Source organism: Chelonoidis abingdonii, chromosome 7 (genome assembly GCF_003597395.2).
Source record: "Chelonoidis abingdonii isolate Lonesome George chromosome 7, CheloAbing_2.0, whole genome shotgun sequence".
In the NCBI taxonomy this organism is placed as follows: Eukaryota; Metazoa; Chordata; order Testudines; family Testudinidae; genus Chelonoidis; species Chelonoidis abingdonii.
In genome coordinates this window covers 18,376,922-18,398,193 of record NC_133775.1, presented here as the reverse complement: position 1 = coordinate 18,398,193, position 21,272 = coordinate 18,376,922, and the positions used below count along the sequence as shown (strand labels likewise).

Genomic DNA, 21,272 nt, shown 5'->3' with positions numbered 1-21,272 from the left:
TTCTCTGAAATCATCCACTCAACGTGCAGCGGCAGTCAAAAAAAGCGAACAGAATGTTGAGAATCATCAAGAAAGGGATAGCTAATAAGACAGAAAATATCATATTGCCTTTATATAAATCCATGATATGCCCACACTTTGAATACTGCATGCAGATGTGATTGCCCCATCTCAAAAAGATATATTGGAATTGGAAAAGGTTCAGAAAAGGGCAACAAAAATGATTAGGGGTATAGAACAGCTTCCGTATGAGGAGAGATTAATAAGACTGGGACTTTTAAGCTTGGAAAACAGGCAGCGAAGGGGGGGATATGATAGAGGTCTATAAAATCATGAGTGATATAGAGAAAGTAAATAAGGAAGTGTTATTTATTACTCAAAATACACAAACAAGGGACACCAAATGAAATTAATACATAGCAGATTTAAAACAAACAAAAGAAAGTATTTTTTCATGCAACACACTGTCAACCTGTGGAACTCCTTGCCAGAGGGTGTTGTGAAGCCCAGTACTATAGTGGGGTTCAAAAGGAAGCTAGATAGATTCATGGAAGATAGGTCCATCAATGGCTATTAGCCAGGATGGGCAGGAATGGTGTCCCTAGCCTCTGTTTGCCAGAAGTTGGGATTGGGTGACAGTGCATGGATCACTTGATGATAACCTGTCTGTTCATTCCCTTTGGGGCACCTGCCATTCCCCTGTCAGAGAACAGGATACTGGGCTTGATGGACCTTTGGTCTGACCCAGTATGGCCGTTCTTATGTTCTTAATGGCAGATACAAGGGATAATTTAATCATGACTGCTTATTTTGCTCAATTCCAACTGATTTGGAAAAGAAAGTCCAATAATTAGGAGAGAGCCTAAACAAGGAGAAATCTTACATTGCACCCAAAAGTGACAAGGATTGGCTTTGATGGATATTTGTTGGGAGCAGATTCCAGAGCCAAGGGTTCACAGTTGAGAAGGCACTACTCTGTACAATGCCTTCAAGTTCAGCCTTTGGGACAGACAGCTGAAGTCTTCCACTAGTCTGCAAGTATAGAAATGGGACACAGAGGGAGAGTTGGTCTCTGATTGTAGCTGAAATTTAAGCCATTGTGATGTGTAACTTAGAAGCTGCCTATATAGGCTGTATGATGCAGAGTACCACTATCATGGTTTACAACTCATGATAGTTGGCTCACTGCCAGAAGGCTTTTGTGCTGTGGGGTTTTAAATATATATTTATAATATCTCTGGTATAATCTGTAGTCCCCTGAATGGACTTGTTATAGTCAACAAGAAAAAACTCTTTGCTCTTGGGCCACAAGTCACTATAGACTTATTATCCTCCCTATTAACCAGTCAAATAGAAAAAGAGAAGAGAGGATTTGAGTCTGTAAATAGAAGCTCTGAATTTGTACATGAAGCAAAACCTATTGAAGTCATATGAATTTGAACTTGTTTTTCCTGAACTTAAATCTAGCTTAAATTTTCTTATATTTTTATTAGGGCTGTCGACTAATTGCAGTTAAGTCACCCAATTAACTCAAAAAAATTAAACATGATTAAAAAAATTAATCATGATTAATTGCAGTTTTAATTGCATTGTTAAACAATAAAATACCATTTGAAATGTGTTAAATATTTTGGATGTTTTTATATATTTTCATATCTATTGTATTCTGTATGGTAATTCAAATCAAAGTGTATATTATTTTTTATTACAAGTATTTGAACTGTAAATAATATAGTATTTTTCAATTCAGCTCATACAAGTACTGTAGTGCAATCTCTTTGTCGTGAAAGTGCAACTTACAAATGTAGATTTTTTCGTTATGTAACTGCTCTCAAAAACAAAACAATGTAAAACTTCAGAGCCTACAAGTCCACTCTGTCCTACTTCTTGTTCAGCCAATTGCTAAGATAAACAAGTTTCTTACATTTACAGGTGATAATGCTGCCCTCATCTTATTTACAATGTCACCAGAAAGTGAGAACAGGCATTTGCATGGCACTTTTGTAGCTGGCATTGCAAGGTATTTACATGCCAGATATGCTAAACATTCATATGTCCCATCATGCTTCGGTCACCATTCCAGAGGACATGCTTCCATGCTGATGACGCTCATTAACAAAATTATGTGTTAATTAAATTTGTGACTGAACTCCCTGGGGGAGAATAGTATGTCCACTGCTCTGTGTTTTCCCGCATTCTGCCATGTATTTTATGTTATAGCAGTCTCAGATGATGATCCAGCAAATGTTGTTCATTATGAGAAAACTTTCACTGCAGATTTGACAAAATGCAAAGAAGGTACCGATGTGAGATTTCTAAAGAGAGCTACAGCACTCGACCCAAGGTTTAAGAATCTGAAGTGCTTTCCAAAATCTGGAGGGACGAGGCATAGAGCATGCTTTCAGAAGTCTTAAAAGAGCAACACTCCAATGTGTAAACTTCAGAATCCGAACCACCAAAAAAGAAAATCAACCTTGAGCTGGTGGCATCTGACTCAGATAATGAAAATGAACATGCATCGGTCTGCACTGCTTTGGATTGTTATCGAGCAGAACCTGTCATCAGCATGGACGCATGTCCCTTGGAATGGTGGATGAAGCATGAAAGGACATACGAATCTTTAGCGCATCTGGCATGTAAATATCTTGCGACACTGGCTACACCAGTGCCGTGAGAACATCTGTTCTCACTTTCAGGTGACACTGTAAACAAGAAGATGGCAGCATTATCTCCTGCAAATGTAAAAAAAAAATTTTGCCTGAGTGATTGGCCAAACAAAAAATATTTTTGAATGCAGTTTTATTTGTGTGTTCATAATTCTACATTTATAAGATCAACTTTCATGATAAAGAGATTTCACTTTTTTCTTGCACATATGTAAAATGCTATGTACTTCTAAGGCACTATGTAAATAACAAAACTAAATCTCTGAACTAAAAGTTAATGTTGTGGTTCATAGTGATGATAGTCACTAATATTGTTGAAGATATGATAAAAAACTAGATCTCACTTTTTATCCTTTTGTAAATGTGCTTTAAGCCATATTTATATTTTAAATAATGTATTCACTGTCCAAGCAGTCTGGTCAGCTGACATAACAACGTGAATGGCGAGGAAGAGAGATCTCTGTTGGCATTTAGTACAGTTTTTCTATTGGAGCACCATCCCCCCCCGTCACCTGTCAGAGGACAATCAGAAGCGAAGACACTATTTTATCTGGATAGAATTTCATTTTTGTAGGGACTCTGACTCAAAAACAACACTGTATTGAGCCTGGTTGTTTGAGAGCTTTCTGGCTTTGAGAACTTTTGATCCTCATGCAATTATTTCTTTGTTATGAAAGCATCATGATGAGTTTATATAAAATTTTCAGAATAAATCATTGGTGAGGGGGAGAGAATAATCATCCAGCTCCTCGCTTGCTGTGCACCTGAAGTGCATGGAAGTGAAATTTAAACACAGTAAAGACGAACTGTATATTTTGCCATCCCTGTAATAAAATCCATGGGAAATATCTTCATACAGTGATACCTGGGGCTCAGGCTAGGAACTTTACATATAATATTTGATTAAGGTTGGCTTTTTGTCCCTCAATATAAGTATACTGTATGTTTCTTGACATTTATATATGGCTATCAGAATAGCTCCAGCAGGTACGAATCAAGAAGCAGTAGATTTAGTTAGTAGTACAATAGCTTTCTAAATTCTTGTCCATTTGATTGTTCAGTTGAAAAACTTTTTTCAAGTTAAATTGATCTGAATATACACCAGTCTAAAGCTTGTGATCTATAATTGCTCAGCTAGCATCACTGTGTAGGTCATACAGATTTCTTACCCAAAAGGCAGTTTCTTTTCTTTGCACCACATTTGAATTCAAATTTAATTAACAGAGCCATACCAATGGAGTTTTGTGGTGATTCCCTCTCTAATCCCATTTTCTGACAGAAAGATGCAAATATTCTAACAATCTGTACATGGAAATACAGAAGTATGACTTGTTCACACCCTGTCATATGACAGGCACTTGGCCAGAATACCGTAATATCAGTGTACTATGTGAGAGCATTTGGAAAGAAGTTGCACTGTCTCCTTTTAGTCGCATACAAGATGGGGTTCAAGGTAGAGGCCAATGCTTTCTGTTTGTTAAATAAGGTGGAGATTTTAGTTCTCAGTCATAGCAGTGCTTTGTAGGTAACAATTTTTCTCCAACATGCTGCATTTTGAAAAATATTCTTAAACAAGGTGTTCAGCAGTTTTTGATCTTTTAATTTCTGACAGAATCATACCAAATTCCAGTCACTGATACTGTAGTTCCAAATTGTCTTCATCTAAAAGCTACAGAAGCCTCTGTATTAAAAATTAAAAAAAAAAAAGTTTGTGTTTGTTCATGGATAGTTGTCCTTGTTTCATAAGCAAGCTGTTTTTAAGAGATTTCTCTGTAGTGAGGATGCATGCTAACACCTCTTTTTTTTCCCTACTGCTTCAAACTATATACAGTACACCAGTTTCATTTTTATCTGTGTTTTTGTTTCTTTCTTTAATGTGGACTACCTAGGAGACAGAGATGAGCTGAATGACCCAGAAATCAGTTTATCCAGAAGAGGGCAATCTCAAACAGAAGAGTATGATAAGTAAGTATACCAGTCTGTGGTGATAAAATGTCATCATTTTCAGTTATTAGAGAAGTGACTGTTTCCTTAGAGAAATAAAACTTAGAATGATTGTTCTTTTATACTTGAGATTATACAGGGTGGGATGTTCCAAAGCAGCTAAGGGAGCTGGACACCCAACTCTGATTTTTCCATGGGATTTGGTAACCTAACTCTCATACCCATCATTAGAAATCCCACCTATAATGGCACTATTGTAATTAAGGTACACGAAGGAATGTGTTTTGTTTTTCCAAACTGTTTCACATGTGCAAGCTCTTTAGATTTTGCTGGAAGCATTGCTTGTGGCAAAGATGCATTGCCAAATTCTAGTGGTTGATTTTGATTCCTCTCATCACAATGGGTCATGATTCTAACTTCAGATGTATATTTGTTTTGCTGAAACGTTCCCATATGAATCTTGTTTTTCTTGCTGCAAACTGTCTTCAGTACATAAGCCTTCTGACAGTGATGGACGTTTATAGACATCAATTCAGAAAAGCACTTATGCAGGTACATCAAGCTAAGTGGCTTCGCAGGTGCTTTGCTAAACAGGGATAGACATAAGGAGTGCATAAGGAAGGAATGCTTAAGTGTTTTGCTGAATAAGAGTCAGAGTTGGTAAAATATATTATAGATGAGGCTGGTAGCGTGATACATATTAAGGTTGTCTGGCACTGCCCATTATAACTGAGGCTATGGTTTAGTCACGGAGGTTGCGGAAGTCACGGAATCCGTGACTGCCAGCAACCTCCGTTACTTCAGCCTGCGGTGGTTGGGAGCTGCAGGGTCCCCTGCCTCCAGTGAGGGCAGGGAACTGCGAGGTATGCCCGGTGTTCCTGGTGGCTCCCGGAGCTCCAAGCCACCACAGGCACAGGGGAACCCCCAGCTCCCAGCCGCCGTGGGTGGCGGGGAGCCCCCGGCTGCCACAGGCAGCGGTGGAATCCCTGAGCCACTGGTGGCAGAGGATGAACCTCCAAGCCGACTGGGGAATCCCAAAGTCCCCGGTACAGGACCTCCAAGCCCTCAGCTGCCACGGGCGGTGTGGGAATCTCTGAGCCTGCAGGCGCCACCACTGGCGGGGAACCATGTAGCTCCCGGCCGTGCTGAGGAAACCCCCGTAGCTCCCGGTCCGCTGCTGATCGGGTTACCCCGGAGTGCACAGACGATATGGGGGGTGAAGGCTGTCCCATGGGCAGTGGGGGACCCCTGGAGTTGCATGCAACGGGGGGACCCCGCAGCCCCTAGCTGCTGCAGAAAGTTCCTAGGCCCTGTACAGCTGCCCTGCTTCAGGCAGTGTGGAGACCCACAGATCCCCATTTTTTGAGGTATATTTTTAGTAAAAGTCACGGACAGGTCACAGCTTCCGTGAAATTTTCTTTTTTGCCCATGACCTGTCCGTGACTTTTACTAAAAATGTCCTTGACAAAAATCTTAGCCTTAATTATAAGACTCTGTTTTCTGTTGCTTATAATTTACCAAACTTTAACAGTTTGGTTGAAATTTTCCATGTCAGGTATCTGCCTGAGTTGAAGTTTGGGGGCAAATTTCATCCAAAATGGTTCCGCTGATTCCAAGAATGAAGCTAGAGAAGACACATGCTGTTGTGCCTATGTTAAATGCTGGGTGAACTTTTTGTTGAAAAAAACTATGGCCCCTTGCTTTGGAGCAGGGCCTTGAAATTTGGCCTTTGTGTCAGCAATGTGACTTTTGCTGTCCCTTTGAAAATCTATCCAGATTTTGCCAAGGTATAAGCCTTTGAAAAATTGCAGTTTGAATAGACTTGGTATATTCCATTCTCACTGAGCATGCTCTGTCCCCTCCTTGATCTTGTGTGTGACCAGACTGTGAATGTACAATTCCCACAGAGCAACTAACCATGTTCGAGCTAGTGCTACACGGGTCAAGCTGGACTTCACCCGTCGTTGATGCCCCCAGCTGATTGGGGCTGGGCATTGAAAGCAGGGATCCTGTCTCTCCTGTGCTCTAAGTGCCCCCCCTGCTACTACCCTGGCAGCATGGAGGAGGAAGCCACCTGAAATGCAGAGGAGACAAAAGCTCTGAAATGCAGAAGGGGAGGAAAACTAAGGGATTGGAACAAGGAGTTTGGTGAGACTGGGACAGGAATTGGGTGCGGACAGAGAAGTTACTGGAAGTTGGTTAGAGAAACAGGACTGGGAACCAGTTGGCTGGAGTGGCAGAGAACACTGAGATTGGATGGGGATTTGGGGTGCAGAGGGAGAACTGGAACTGGGTGGGCAGAGAGACTGGGATGAGGAGGTGAGGGAGGGGAGACTGAATGAGGAGAGTAGGACTAGGAGTCGGTGGGGGGAAGGAGAGAGATCAGATGAGGAGCTGGAAGGAGGGAACTGTGCAAGGAAATAGGTAAGAGAGAATTGGATGTGGGGACAGGGAGAGATTGGGTGTAGGGAGGAGGATTAGACTCAGAGAGCAAGCCTGGATGGGGGGAGACTAGGACTGGCTAGACAAAGGGAATAGGGCCTAGATGAGAAGCCTGAGGAATGAAGACTGGGACTGACTAGGAGAATGAGACTGAGACAGGGACAGTTGGGACGGGAAGGTAAAGAAGAGGTCAGGTTTGTGGGAGTGGGCAGGAGTCTGTGCCCTCTAGAGTACACTCCTCTCAGGAGCCTGGAATGAAACCAAAGGTTCCTGAGTCTCATCATTCCTCTGCCGTCAGCAAATATCTATGAAACCCACTGTCAAGGTGTGTCTTTTCTCCCTCTCGTGCTGGTCCACATAAAGAATGACAATCTACTGCTGCAGTTACTCTGTTAACTCAATTTGCAGAAGTCTATGTGGTGGATCTCAAGTTTCCACCCTGCTGATGAACCACATGGGTGTCAATATGATGCCTTGAGGGAATCTGTTTTTTCAGTTCATCTAAAACAAAAACAAAAACCTAGAAAATTACAGAAAAAGCCACCATTAAAAAACACTAGTAAGGTTGCGAAGTCAATGCCTGTGCAAATGTAATTTATTCCTCTTGTGCATATGCATTGATACAGTATTTAATTACATGATTGCATACTATTTTTTCCACTGCACCCTTGCCTCATTCAGTGGACAGGATGGACAGTGCTCACTTACTGAGCAGCTCTTCAATATTTTGTTTTTTCCTCATTGTTCAATTTGTCCTGCAGACAATGGTCTCCTTCTTTACACAACCTTGGCTTATCTCCAGAACAGGTCCACCCACCCTGTGCACTGGAGGAGGTAAGAATCCTGTGAATGGTGCATGTGCAGTCTGGTCAGCACTGGGAGATCTGAGAGGCTCAAGCATGCTAACTAAGGATGGAATTTTCAGAGATTTTAGATGCTGAAATCTAAGTAACCACTACTGAGCATATGCAAATTGTGATTTTTTTTTTCCCCCAAAGGTTTATAATGCAGCCAAATCTGGGTGGATTTTCTTAGGGGTGGCACAAGGTACAAGGTGATACAAAGGCTACCCTCTGCCAAATTTCAAGCCCTTGCTCCAAAGCATGGAGCTCCAAAGCTTTTCAAAGAAAAGGTCATGAGAATTTTTTTAAATGGACAAAACTTATTTTTTCCTAGCCTCATTCTTGGAAACAGCAGAACCATTTTGTCTGAAAGTTTCCCGAAAAGTTCAGTGTGAGACAGACACTTGGCATGGAAAATTTCAGCATAAAGTCTGGTAAAGTTATAAACAACTGAAAAAAAGTCTGATAATTGTCAGGCAACTTTAATAATAGCTGGCTCTACCATCCCTGCCTATAACTGAAAGTTTAGCAGCTTCAGTCAAACAGGAATTCTTATTCACTTCCTCCAAATATTAAGTAGTTTCTATAAGTTTTCCAAAAATTCTTCTAACAGTTATGATTTGCAACCTTTATTTGAATAAGCATTATATATTTTTTTCTTGTGCTTGGAGTTAGAGCCCTTCCTTTTGATAAAGGTATTTCAGAAGGTTCTTTTTATTATACTAGATGCTTCATCTTTTTGCTTAAATGTGGGATTCCTTTATTGCAGGATACTAAATATCATTTAAGTGGTGGAGCCCACTAGAACAGTAAGCAGCACTCTAGTTGTTAGGAATTAAAATCCTTCAGCTATATCAGTGACTGTAATTCATTAAGTGCTCATTAAAAACCAAGACCCACTCCTGCAAAGGGATCCACATACACTGACCCTGATACCTACCTTACAATTTAAGAATGTAAGAAAGGTCTTATGTCCTGACCTTTCATCTCAATCTGCACAAATTCAGGGGACCATGCTAGTAGATTCCCATGCAGAACTGGAACTTAACCTGCTTTGACTTATAATAAAGGGACACCAATTTTAAAATTTACCTTGATCTTTTTAATTTTGAGCATGGCATTTAAATCCTCTTTCATGATTTTAATTTTTTTACACTAAAAGCTGTGGGTTTACTTGTAGGTTTTATTAATTTTTGGAAAACATTTTACTAAAGAGACAAGGTGGGTGAGGTAATATCCTTTACTGGATCTTTTATTGTTCTCACCAACAGAAGTTTGTATAATAAAAGATATTGCGTCGCCCATCTTATCGCGCTAATATCCTTGGACCTACAGTTACACTCCATACGTGTTTTACTAAAGGTACATTGAATTTGTGTGGAAGTCACAAATGAATGTCAAAGTTAATCAGCTAAAATGCTTTCAATTGTGGAAGAATTCACTACAGTTCCTTCATATGAAACAGTTGGTTTTTTTCTTCATGCGTAAACTAAAATCCAAAGAGAGTATGTAACAACTGGAATAATTAACCTGGTTGACTCTCCATCACTGGAAGGTTTTAAGTCAAGGTATGGTCTAAAAGGTATGTTGTAGCTCAAAAAGAAATGATGGGCTTGATGCAGAAACTTTTGAATGAGGTTGTATGACCAGGCTTGATTATCATAATGGCTCCCTTTGGACCTTTTAAAAAAAAAATCTTTGAATAATCATAATCTCTTTAGGCAAATATTTACAAATGTCTTGTTTTTAGTGTGGAAAACTCTTTATCCAAGCAAATATATTCTTCCCATGATACAGTAAATCTCTGGTCAATATATATACTATTGTTTCCAAGTGGTGGTAACCTTTCAAGTGCAAACCCATTCAAGGAAGCATGGTCACATTCGACATGTAAATGTTTGTATTCAATATGTTTAAAAATAACTGCAGAAGTTGAGAACAGTGGTTAGTGACATGTCAATAAAGCACATGTGCAGACACCTACATAGTAATATTTTATGTGAATTTCCATATGCTTTATGTTCTGAGGGGAAAAATATATTGTATGATACACTGACATTGGCATTTCCTCGTCTGGGTAATCATCTGTTGCTGTGTAAAAATGTGATGATAATAATAACTTTCTTTTTCCATAAGGCTCAGTATGACAATGAGATCCTTCCTTTTGCTGGGGAAAAGAAAAGTGAATGGATGTTTTTCTATTTGTCCTTATTTGATTTCTGTGCTGACATGCTGCAAAAAGAACCAGTTCTAAATCTTTGTTATAAGAACATTTGACGGTTCCCCCCAAAAGTATTTAGTGCACATCCTCAATCATACACTGAATAATCTGTCATTTAGAACCTGATCCAATTGTGTAGTACTTTGCTTTTCTTACTACGCTCATCAACCTCTAAAATCTGACTAATCTTCACATCAGTATTAGAACATGTCTGTGGACTGAAGGATGGTCTAGTAGTTAAGTCACTGAATTGAGACTGCATAGGTTCAGTTCCTGGCTGTGCGACAGCCTTCTTATGTGATCATGGGCAAGTTGGATTGGGTATGTCCACACTGGACGTGGCAGCAAGCCTCCCAACCCCAAAGGCTCGAGTGAACAGGTTTAAAATTTTGTTTTTTTTTAAAAAGAGTGTGGAGATTGCGACTCAGGCTCTCAAGCTCACCTGACCCCTTAGGCTTGAGAACCTGAGCTGCAACATACACATTGCTATTTTTAGCTCACTAGTTCAAGGCCTGCTAGCATGTCTGTCTACCTGGAGTTGGAGGCTTGTTCTGCTGTAATGTAGATATAGTCTTAATTTCTCTGGGCCTTAGTTCCCCATTTTTAAAACAAAGATGATACTTTCCTGCTTCACAGTAGTGTTATCAGGATAAACTATTGTTTATCTAATGCTGAGACATTACTGTTGTTGGGGGGACCTCTAAGAAAGACTTTTTAAATGATTATTCCCAATAGATGCTGACATCATTGATTTAAATCATTTCTCTTTTATGTAGGTTTATGGTGTTGCAATCTGAAGTTGAAAATTCATTGGTGAGATTTCTGAAAATGAGACAAAGCTTAACAAGTTTACAGGTGTGTCTCTACTGGCATTAATTTTCTTAATATACTTCAAAAAGAAACTAGAAGAAAATGAAATCTTATATACAGTATTCTTTGAGATTTAAAGGAGAGAAAAGAAAGCTTTTGATCAGAAAATCATTGAGACACAAATATAGAAGCTGACAATACCATTTAATTTTTTTTCCCAAGTCACTTTTCAAAGTACACTGGCACAACGAGTTTTTTATTCTTAGAGTCCAAGGCCAGAAGAGACTATTGTGATCATCTGGTCTGACCTCCTGTATGACACAGGAAAATCTTTGCTTGTCCAGGATTTGAATCTGGGACAAATCTTGCAGCGAAAGCAACATTTATACCTCTGTACCAATGAGCCAAAAGGTCTGTTTTTAACTTGTATCCCTGTGTCTAGGTTGTATAGAAATTATACTATGTAAGGTCACTACTAAGGAGCATTGACAGAGTTATAAATTATTGCTGCATAGATTTCATTAGAACATAATAATGGTCCATCTAGCTTGTCTTCTGATTGTGGCCAGTGGTTCAGGGAGAATGAACAGAACAGGGCAATTATCAAGTGATTCAGCCCTTGTCATCCAGTTCTAGCTTCTGGCAGTCCTATTCTTGTATGTAAGGACTTGAAAATTAAACATCTATTTGTGCTGAAGTCATTATTCTATTAAATTCATTGTTAATATGTCAACTTTTGATGACGTCTGTTTATCACACACAATATTGTCATTCATATTCTCGTACTGAATAAATTCATGACAAAGTTCTCTTGTGTTCTTCAGTGTCCTCAGAAATAATTCAGCATATTAAAATTGTTTTATTTTACTTACACATGTTGTTACATACACACTGTTATTTCAAAAAGACTTATTTAGATTGACACCCTGGCACTATTTTTGAAATTCTTTAATTAAAGATTTTAAATTTTGCTTTTACAAATACATTTAAAAATAAAATCTTGGCCTTGCTAATGAAATTGATACAGTGAGGATTTTTAGATTTATTATTAAAGTTGAAGACCATATGCAAGAGATTCTTAAAAGCTGTTAGATTTTCTTTCTTTACTAACATATTAAGGCAAATTTATACATGTACCAGAATTGTTTTTCTGGGGATCAAGTGTGAATCTCTTTGTTTAAAAAGCTGAAGATATATAAATGAAGCAAACATAACAGGAGTTTTCAAATAATGTTTTCAAAAATACACAAGTTCCATTTTCAAAAGTGACCTACTTACTAAGTCCCACTATCTTTCATTTACTTATGTTACGTAGGTGCTTGTGAAAATGTTACCCTTTGCTAGAGTAGGTTGTTAATTATAAGTTGCATTGAAAATGTTTGTTAGACTGTTTATGCAGCGTTGTAACTGTGTTGGTCCCAGGACTTTAGAGATGAAAGGGTGGGCGAGGTAATACCTGAAGAAGAGCTCTGTGTAAGCTCAAAAGCTTGTCTCGCTCACCAACTGAAGTTGATCCAATAGAAGATATTACTTCACCTACGTTAGTCTGTATAGCAATTTGTTGGTTTAGGAATAAAATTAATATTGCTTTTAATTCTACTTTCAGGCTTTAGAGGGCAGTAGAGAGCTTGAAAATATTTTTGGCGTCTCAGACTCATCCTGTAACTTGAAAGCTGAAGTTCAGAAGACCAAAGTGCTAAGTAAGCTTCAACAATTTTTATCTCTTTACTATAATTTGACAACTAACACGTATCAGATTTTATTCCAAATACATTAATTTTAAATTTTGCATGAATACAATCACTAATACTAAGTGCTATTGTAATACAAATAGAAGTTTTTGTAAACAGTGTGCTAGTGTTTGGTATTGTCTTTGTGCTTACATTACTAACCAGAGCAGGTACATTCAGGATAAGGCATGAGATTGCCAGGTCCAGGAGACTGATGTAAACAAGATGTCAAACTTGCATGAACCTATAGCACCCTTTGTGAGCATGCACGCATTTCTGCTCACCATAACAGGGAGAAGAACCATTCCTCTCATCTCTGAACTTGAGACAAAGTGCCATGTTATCATCAGAGGGAAAGATTAGAAGAAAAATAATGGGTGGGACATAAGCACTAATTTGAGATGTTGTGCTTGAGTTTTGCAGATTATTTTTTATTATGGTTTTTAGCCAACAATATGTGCTGTTTTTATTATCCTTTTAAAAAATACATCTGCTGGGGGGGGGGTAAAGACGAGGTATCTTGTCTTTAACTGCTTTCATTAAAATCTTTAGAGTAAAATTTTCTTGACCTTTAAATGTGTTTTATTCATTAGTGGCTCAAGCAGAAAAACAAAAGCTGCTGAAGAGGAGTAATGCAAAACATCCTGCCCGAGGTAATATTTATTTTTAAATTTGTTATATAGCATCTGCTTTGATGGTTAATGTCTATCATTGGGTTCCTTTCAGTGACTTCCTTTTGAAAGTCTTCAAATAATCTTTAGCAAAGAACCATGTCAGATTTGTGTCTCCTTCCTATATATAGGCTAAACTAATTTTTCTTTTTTGTTCTTTGAAACTTCATGTTTCTTTTTAGCCTGATTAGTTGTATACAGAAGTTCCTATTTCAGAAACAATGCAGAAGGAGGGCAGTTACATATTAGTAGTGCATTGGGGCCTGATTGAAAGGCCACTGAAGTCAATCAGGCTCTTTAGCCTTTTTATTTATAAACATACCGTCTACCAGTTGCTCCTGTTCATCCTCTGTTTTCCCTCACACACCACTTTCTTTGCATCTTTTTGTGTCAGAGACCATCTCATCTTATCTAAATTGTGAGGTGACTAGTACACTCTTGAGGACATTGAAATACTAAATGTTACATCATTTCATAAGTTATTCTGACAGATACAAATCCTGATAGAATTGATTAAAAATGCAATTGAAACTGCAGTGGAGAAAGAATGCGTGTGTCCTAGGACACTAGAATGAATACCTTTGTGGGATAGAGAAATAAACGTGCTAAGAAGTTTCTAAATACAGAAAATGGAGAGTACAAAACAAAGAAATGGTGTGAACTGAGTTAGTATTAATGTATTGTTGATTGGGGGCTTCCAAGCTTTCTGATAAATTTTTCCAGCAACAGACCAGTGTAATCTTTAAGATGTGAAGAAGTGTCAATACATAACTATTGCAAATTTGTTCTGACTATAAAACTTTGATGAGATGAGACTGACACCGTTTAAGGGAACTTCTTTTCTGGAAAGCACGTGGCACTTAATGTAGGAGGAAGCTTTGGAGCAGCAGCAGCCTCACCATCAAAGTAACCCACACTCCACTCTGGGAACCAGAGATTTACCATCTTGTCGCTGGGCCTTTTTGCTGATTCTGAAAGATGTTGTGACTGGATCAAGTGAGGAAAGGGAACTAAAACAACAGTATCTATTTCCAAGGCTGTACCCTGAGCAACTTCCAAGATGCAAACCCCCTTCTTCGTGTCAGTTTTCACTCCTGTCTTTGTTAGGAGTCAGTTGGCCTAGTGAATAGAACACTGGATTGGGACTTGGAGATCTGGGGGTCTGTCTCCAGCTCTGCCACTGATTGGCTGGGTGACCTTAGGCAAGTCACTTCCCCTTCTGTGCCTTATTTTCATATCTGTAAAATGAGGATAATGATAATGACCTCCTATTTAAGTACCTTGATGGAAAGCCCTGTATAAGAGCTAGGTGGTATTATTAGTCCTGTCCTCTTTCTCTATTTGCTTGTTCTCTAAAAACAGTCTTGCTTAGCCAGCCAAAGTAAATATAACCTTGCCACTTTTGAGCATATCCAGTTTGGCAAGCTAAAAATGATTCCTGAGTGGCCTGATCACAATAAAAAATTCTCTCCCCCCTCTACTGGCCAAAGGGAAATAAGATGATCCTAGCCAATCATTTACCAGGCCCAGGAAAGTAGAGCTGGTGTCCAAGAGGAGCTAACTGGGTCATGTATCTGTGGTTTTCCATCAGCCAATCTGCAAGCAACAGAGAGAGAGATGCACTTTCCTGTCTCTTGTTATTCTATTCTCTTGTGCAGTTGGTTTAGTTTAGGAAGAAACAGGATCAGACTTAAACTGCAAAGCCTGAGAGCTATACTATATGATTAATACTCTTTTCCCCCAACAAAACCATTTAATGCCATTTTAAAAAAACATCCAAGAAAGAATTTTTTGTTTTAAAATCTGTCTATATAGAGAGAGGAAGAAGAGACTATATATTTAAAGGAATTTAATATGAAGACTGACTTGGTTTATTAAAGCTACAAATTTTTTGCTTTTTCCTCCTCCTTTCTTTTTCTGTGTTTAATAAATAATAATACCTTCTAATGTATACAACAAGCAAAACTAAGTTCCTAGGAACAGGCCTTTGAACCCCCAAAACCTCTACCACATTCTGCAAATTCTAAACTTAAAAAAAAATCCATCTTTCTTGTAGCAAAGGTGTAAACAACAATCATGAATTTGAACAATAGCTGATCCATATCCAATAAAATATTTGAAGTGCATCTCATACTAAGAGCTTCTAGCACCTCTGTTCATTTCATAACTTAAGTATGTTGTCACTACAAAGTTTCTTTCAGATGTAAACAAACTTCCCTCTATGTTTTTACCTGATGGAATTTAGGGAGACATGTAACAGACAGGTATGATTGGAGTCTCACTAGGGGAGTACTAATTTCTAATACCATGATGGGTAAAGCCAGATAAGAAACTAGGTTCTTTGAATTTCATGGACTTCTGAAATTCCCTGGTGGAGAAATAATCTGATGAAACACTGTAGCGATTAGTAGTCAGTCCACTACCACTGACCTCTACATGTGTTCTTCTTGCTTCTACCCACCCACAACCCAGTCAAGTACCTGTTATTCTCTGATGGCAAATAAATGTGAGGGTAAGAGACTTGCTCTAAAGCCCATCAAATAATTTAAAATGTAGATAAGTGTAATTGAAAAAAATAAAAATGAGGGAATTTTTACTGTCCTATGTTGTAACTGCAAAGGAAGATGAACTTTTTGTCCACCATAAGTTCCAGCCAACAGAAACTGTTCCAGGTAGCAACATCAAATCAGTGTGGATTGCCTCTGCTCAGCTGCAGATCCCTATACTTCCTGCTGTGTGGAATTCTCCTCCTACAGTGGAAAAAAAATGAAATTTAAGACAGTCTTGCTTGCTCAGAGGAGACTAAGAGAGAGAAGAAACAAGTTGCACCATATTTTTTGGCTGAATGTGATCATTTGTGCAAGCTGAGGTTTTGAAAAGCATGAGGGGAAGTGTGCACTGCTATCTTCACAATGGTCCCCTGAGCCTTTTGGCCAGTGAAAACCAATGGAGAGCATCTTGGGCCATTGCTGACAGGCAGTTGGCGCCTCTCTTGTGGAATGCTTTCTAGCTGCTACAATGAAACAAATGTATAGGCCCATTTGTGCTACAGAAACTAGCCCATGCCAACTATCAAGCTCGTTAGATGAAATTTTTCACCCTGAATCTGAATTCATTGTCTGAAAGTAGGGCAGAAGCATAGCTACCAGTTGTAACAAAGTTAGTAACTTATTAAACTTTATCCATTTTAATACTACTTCAACAAGGACTGAGCTTCATTGTGCTCTGTAAAAATATGGGAAAAAGAGGAGCAAAGAAAAAGTGTGATAAAAGAAAGTATTTGGAGATATTTTTACTTTGCTCTTTTAGTTTTGGATGTGGTTTTTTCATAATTATTTTTAATTAGTTATGCCCAAGACTTGAAACCTATGACTATTCTGTGGCTTGATACACATGGAATGTCACATTATCATCACATGGCGAGGCATGAAATTTATTTACTTTACATAAACAACCTCTGCTTAAAACAACTTAATCCAAAAAATTCCTTAGTCAATGGGCAGCATTATGTAGAACTCAGTACATCATTTTATGTGATCAGCATAAAAAATGGCATCATTGTTTGTCCATGACTAGCATTTACAGTAAACAAAATGTTTTTGAATAAAATGTAAGCAAACTTTAGAGCAACTGCCAAGAGATGAAATCTAGTCAGTTTGCTGCAGTCCAAAACATGCTTTGTGTTTGTTGAGAATAAATATATAGGTTGCACTATGCATATTTTAAAGAGCACTTAACAGTTTGAGCATTTAGAGGATTGGCGATGATAAAATTCTAAACAGTGAAGCAGCTTCAGCTGGCAGTTACAAAATATTAATAGTTTCTCTACATTTCCTGTAAATAAAAACAATGTATCACTAAAGTGAGCATGAACCATGCCCATGAATGAGTCTGTTGTGTTCTGCAAGGCGCAATAGAGAGTCTTCTGGCTAAAGAGTCCCAGAAGATCATATATTTACAGTATTAAGAAAAACTATATTCAGAGCCTTAAGCTCTAGGCTATATTAAAATAGGAAAATGAGCCCATATTCCAGATACTCGTCCTTGCAAAAAGTTGGGTAAATTTGGTATTTGTATTGCAATTACTCTTCTTCAGCACCAATAAGGAAGTTTTTCTTCCTACCTCTTTTTGTACAGGGCAATGGAACCAATTTCTTCCTCTCCTTGTACACACTCTTTAACAATGTTGGTTTTCAGGTGACGAAGTCAGTCTTTAACCAGATGAGTTTTCACTCAATCACATGGGAACAGGCAGTTACTGCTGTATGAGACATCAGTCTAGGGCAGGGGTCGGCAGCCTCTGGCATGCGGTGGGAAGCTGCGGCCAGCACATCCCTCGGTCCGCACCGCTTCCCACAGCCCCCATTGGCCTGGAGTGGTGAACCGCAGCCAGTGGGAGCCGACCCCTGATCTGGGGGTTTCAAGGTTCTTGTTAGCCTCCACAGTCTTGCTGTGCCTCATATGATGGACGGTGCAGTTTTCTTGGCTCTGGTTAGTTATACCTTATATACCAGAGGAGGCTGAGAAGAAGAAAATAACTGCTCCTCTATGCTAGCAGTGCACCTTGCTCCAACTGGGTCTTTCGGTCACTCATGCAAAAATTCTCAAACATCATGCTCTCAACCATCAGTTGCTACTAGACTACTGTTGCTCAAACTCACTGCCTCAACAGCAGCCAGAAAGAAGTTGCCTCTAGCAACGCAAGGTACTCAAGTAGGCAGCAATTATACCCAAACAAGATTTATATCAGGAGACATGCTGTTGTCTTCCCTGTATTGACCATATCAGGTGTTGGCCATCACCTTTGTGGAGGCTAAATACGTAGCTGGATAATTTTTGTTAAGCCTAAAAAGCCACTTGGGTTGGGGAGAGACCTTTAGTTGAAACCTCACCTTCACCACTAGTCGAGCTAAATTGTCTCATATCCCTGTCTCATCTAAATCTTGTCTTTAAATACCGTCAGGTCACTATTCAATGAAAGACAATTTCAGAGCGTGAACTCAGCTGCTAACTATGACCTTCATTGAACAGTTTGAGAATTAAGGAGCCAAAACCAGCCTTCACCTTGATGAAGCAGAGAATCTGACTCTTATATTTCTGCACAAACAGCCTGTGGAAGAGTTGTCCAACCATCTGTTTTCAAGAAATAATTCCATCCTCTTGTATTTAGTGAGTGTTTACAACCCTAAACTAGTTGGACGTTATCCTCCACTTACACACTAGACAATTAAGAACAAGCAAACTGTAAAAGGGATTTCTTTAGTAGACAAAGATCAGCTTCCCCTTTGTTTTGTTTGTTTGCATAGTTGAGTCATTAATGCTGTTCAGAGATTTTTGCCTGCAGTGTCTGGATAAAAGCTGTTCCTTTGGCTAAGCTTGAATAGTGCTCTTTTCTCATTCCATCAAGTGTCCTCCTCCCTACATCTTGGAATTGTACTCATGGAAAAAATTTTGCCTTCTCCAGCCTATAGGCCCATCAAGTGTCTTAACCAGTGCCCAAATTCAGCAATGCCATTGAATTTTTAGTTAGGTTCAAGTGGTTGTCCTGGTTGAAGTGAGAAACTAACTTTGTCCATTAGAGAAATACCACTGATCGGTAAGAGAGATTGTAGACCGTTTCTTTTGACCCAGAGTGTACAGTTTTTTCTCTCTTCATTGTTTTTTTTAAAAAAAAAAATCTTTCCCAGCAGGCTCTGGTTTTACTGTGTTGCATGTGCACCTTAGAGTGTAAATATAAAATACATTTTGAAATTTGGAAGGTGCGTGAGTCTGAGGTCAGAGACAGGAGCTTTTGGGGGAGTAAGTTACAAACCTCTCCAATGATTTAACATCCTGTGCTATGCAGATGAAATATTAAGCTATTAACTATTGGCTGACGGAAATGCATGATACACACAGCTATAGACTTCAGACATATGTATATACTGGACTGTCAACTTACCATCTCTATGTGGGTATCATCAACCACATTGATTCATGAACTTTCACACCTTTGTTTATTCCCTATTTTCCTATCTACTTTTTTCAGAATCAATTAAAAAAAATAATCTGGCAGATCAAGGCTTTAGAGTATGAAGCTTAATGAAAAATTAAAAAGAACTACTGCTTCATTGCAACATGAATATGTATAGCAACTCCTACATGACTATAAATACTCTATCTGTATTCTCCTGGAAATATAATTATTTTAAATAAAGAAACAGTTTGAACTCACTTAATAGCAATCTTATGTTTTAAGAGGTGTAAATAACTTGCTATCCAGACATTACAAATATCCAGGTGCTCTATATGTGCTGATGACAACAAAATTGAAAAGAAAGACTGTAATAATTCTGACTGGTTTTCTCTGCAGAAGATATTGATTATTTGTGTGTGGTGAGAGATTTGGAAAATTCAATTAAAGGAGTTGTGCAAAGGTTTCATAAATTTTCCCTGTACAGCGTGTACACAGACATTGTTGTGTATTAAATCAATGCAGCACTTCACAATATATTTTCTTTGAAACATAAAAATAAATAACATTTAAACAGTTCTGCTTACTACAGAAACAAATTTTATTTTCTGTGAAGCATTTAGTCATGTGCTATCACTGACTCATACACATTTGCCAGCTGTAACAAATTTTATAGACTTTTTCTCCAGAGACATAGCTCATATACTATGAATTTTTAAATGAGCAAATGGTGAAGAAGGGATGTCAGCAATATAAAAATTGATCAGTTAAAAGATAAAAGCATAAGTAAAGAGATTTGTATGGTAGTCTTAATAGGTTTTATTAAATAAAAATACTATAAAAAGACAGTAATGAATAGACTGAAGGTTTTAACTGTAGTTGAGGTGGAGAAAAATTATTCTGGCACATTTAGTAGAAGATTGGTTTTATAGCACCTGACAGGTGAACATTTTTTTCTCTCTCCTTTTTAGATGTGTAAATGTTTCAGAGCAGGCCAATTTAGTGGTGGGGCCAGGGGGAGGAACTGAGACAGACCTTGCAAAGATCCTGCCCTTTTGCTGTACTTGTGGAGTGGGAGAGGGAAGGCTCATGGGAACTTCTGCCATACCACAGAAAAAGCAGGGCAGGATTTGTACCTGGTATTCAGGCAACTATCATGCATGCCTGTGCACTGAAACTCCAAGGACTTTAGTTTAGGGTAACATGTCCAGTCCCCTATTCCAGCTGGTATGTGTGCTGCAGAGAGCAGTGTCTGCTAGCTGGGGGCTGTTACTGGGGCAGAGAGTGATAATCCTCCCATCTCTCCATTTCTGGCCAACTTCAGAGAATTCTGCGCTGGCTGATGGGTTTTCAACTGTAGGGGATCCACTGGGTAACATTTCTTCTAGCTGCACTGACCAGGACAGGATTTGACCTTAGTGAAGGTTAGGTAAATTTTGTTAGGTTTGTATTTATTAAAAGGGGTGGGGGGAGAATCATAATTAAGATGTATGTCTGTAAAGGTGTTGACGATTATGAGAGAGTGCTGCTTCATTGTTATGTTTTGAGTCATACCTTTAAAGGCCAGAGGGGACCACTAGATCATCTAGCCTGATCTCTTGTGTATCACAGGCCACTAGCACTACCCCACACCTGCACACAAAACCCAACGTCGGAAATGAGACTAAAGAAAATGAGGCCCCCAAGAGACTAGACTATTATGTTCCACAGGCAGAGAAAGGATGGACCTGATTATCTTGTGAGCATCACAAAGAAGAAAAATTCAAACTTAGGACAGGCATAGTAAGTCACATGAGCATCTGTGTAGTTTATAATAGGTCATATTCTTTGTTGGCTATTTAAATACGTAACCCTTATATCATAAGCCTCTTTCTCAAATCTGGACCTTAGCGTCCAAAATCTGGGTGCTTAGTATGAACCTCCAAGCTTAATTACCAGCTTGGATCTTATCTCGCTGCCACCAACCAGGAATCCATGCCTGGTACACTTGAGC

General features: G+C 38.8%; 1 protein-coding gene across 2 annotated transcripts in view; it reads left to right on the top strand.

The window, feature by feature from the left end:
* The window catches only part of ITGB3BP (integrin subunit beta 3 binding protein), a 55,809-nt gene that overhangs the window by 25,085 nt on the left and 9,452 nt on the right, over positions 1 to 21,272 (top strand). Inside the window, exons 4-8 of one of the 2 annotated variants that reach the window (XM_075067665.1) lie at positions 4,556 to 4,631; positions 10,892 to 10,970; positions 12,532 to 12,625; positions 13,249 to 13,308; positions 18,290 to 20,884. In XM_075067665.1, coding sequence (XP_074923766.1) covers positions 4,556 to 4,631; positions 10,892 to 10,970; positions 12,532 to 12,625; positions 13,249 to 13,308; positions 18,290 to 18,324 — 344 coding nt within the window. In that variant the 3' untranslated portion in view covers positions 18,325 to 20,884. Of the gene's footprint in view, positions 1 to 4,555; positions 4,632 to 10,891; positions 10,971 to 12,531; positions 12,626 to 13,248; positions 13,309 to 18,289; positions 20,885 to 21,272 lie in introns of those variants that run through there. The other variant, XM_032795484.2, reaches the window with a different exon arrangement.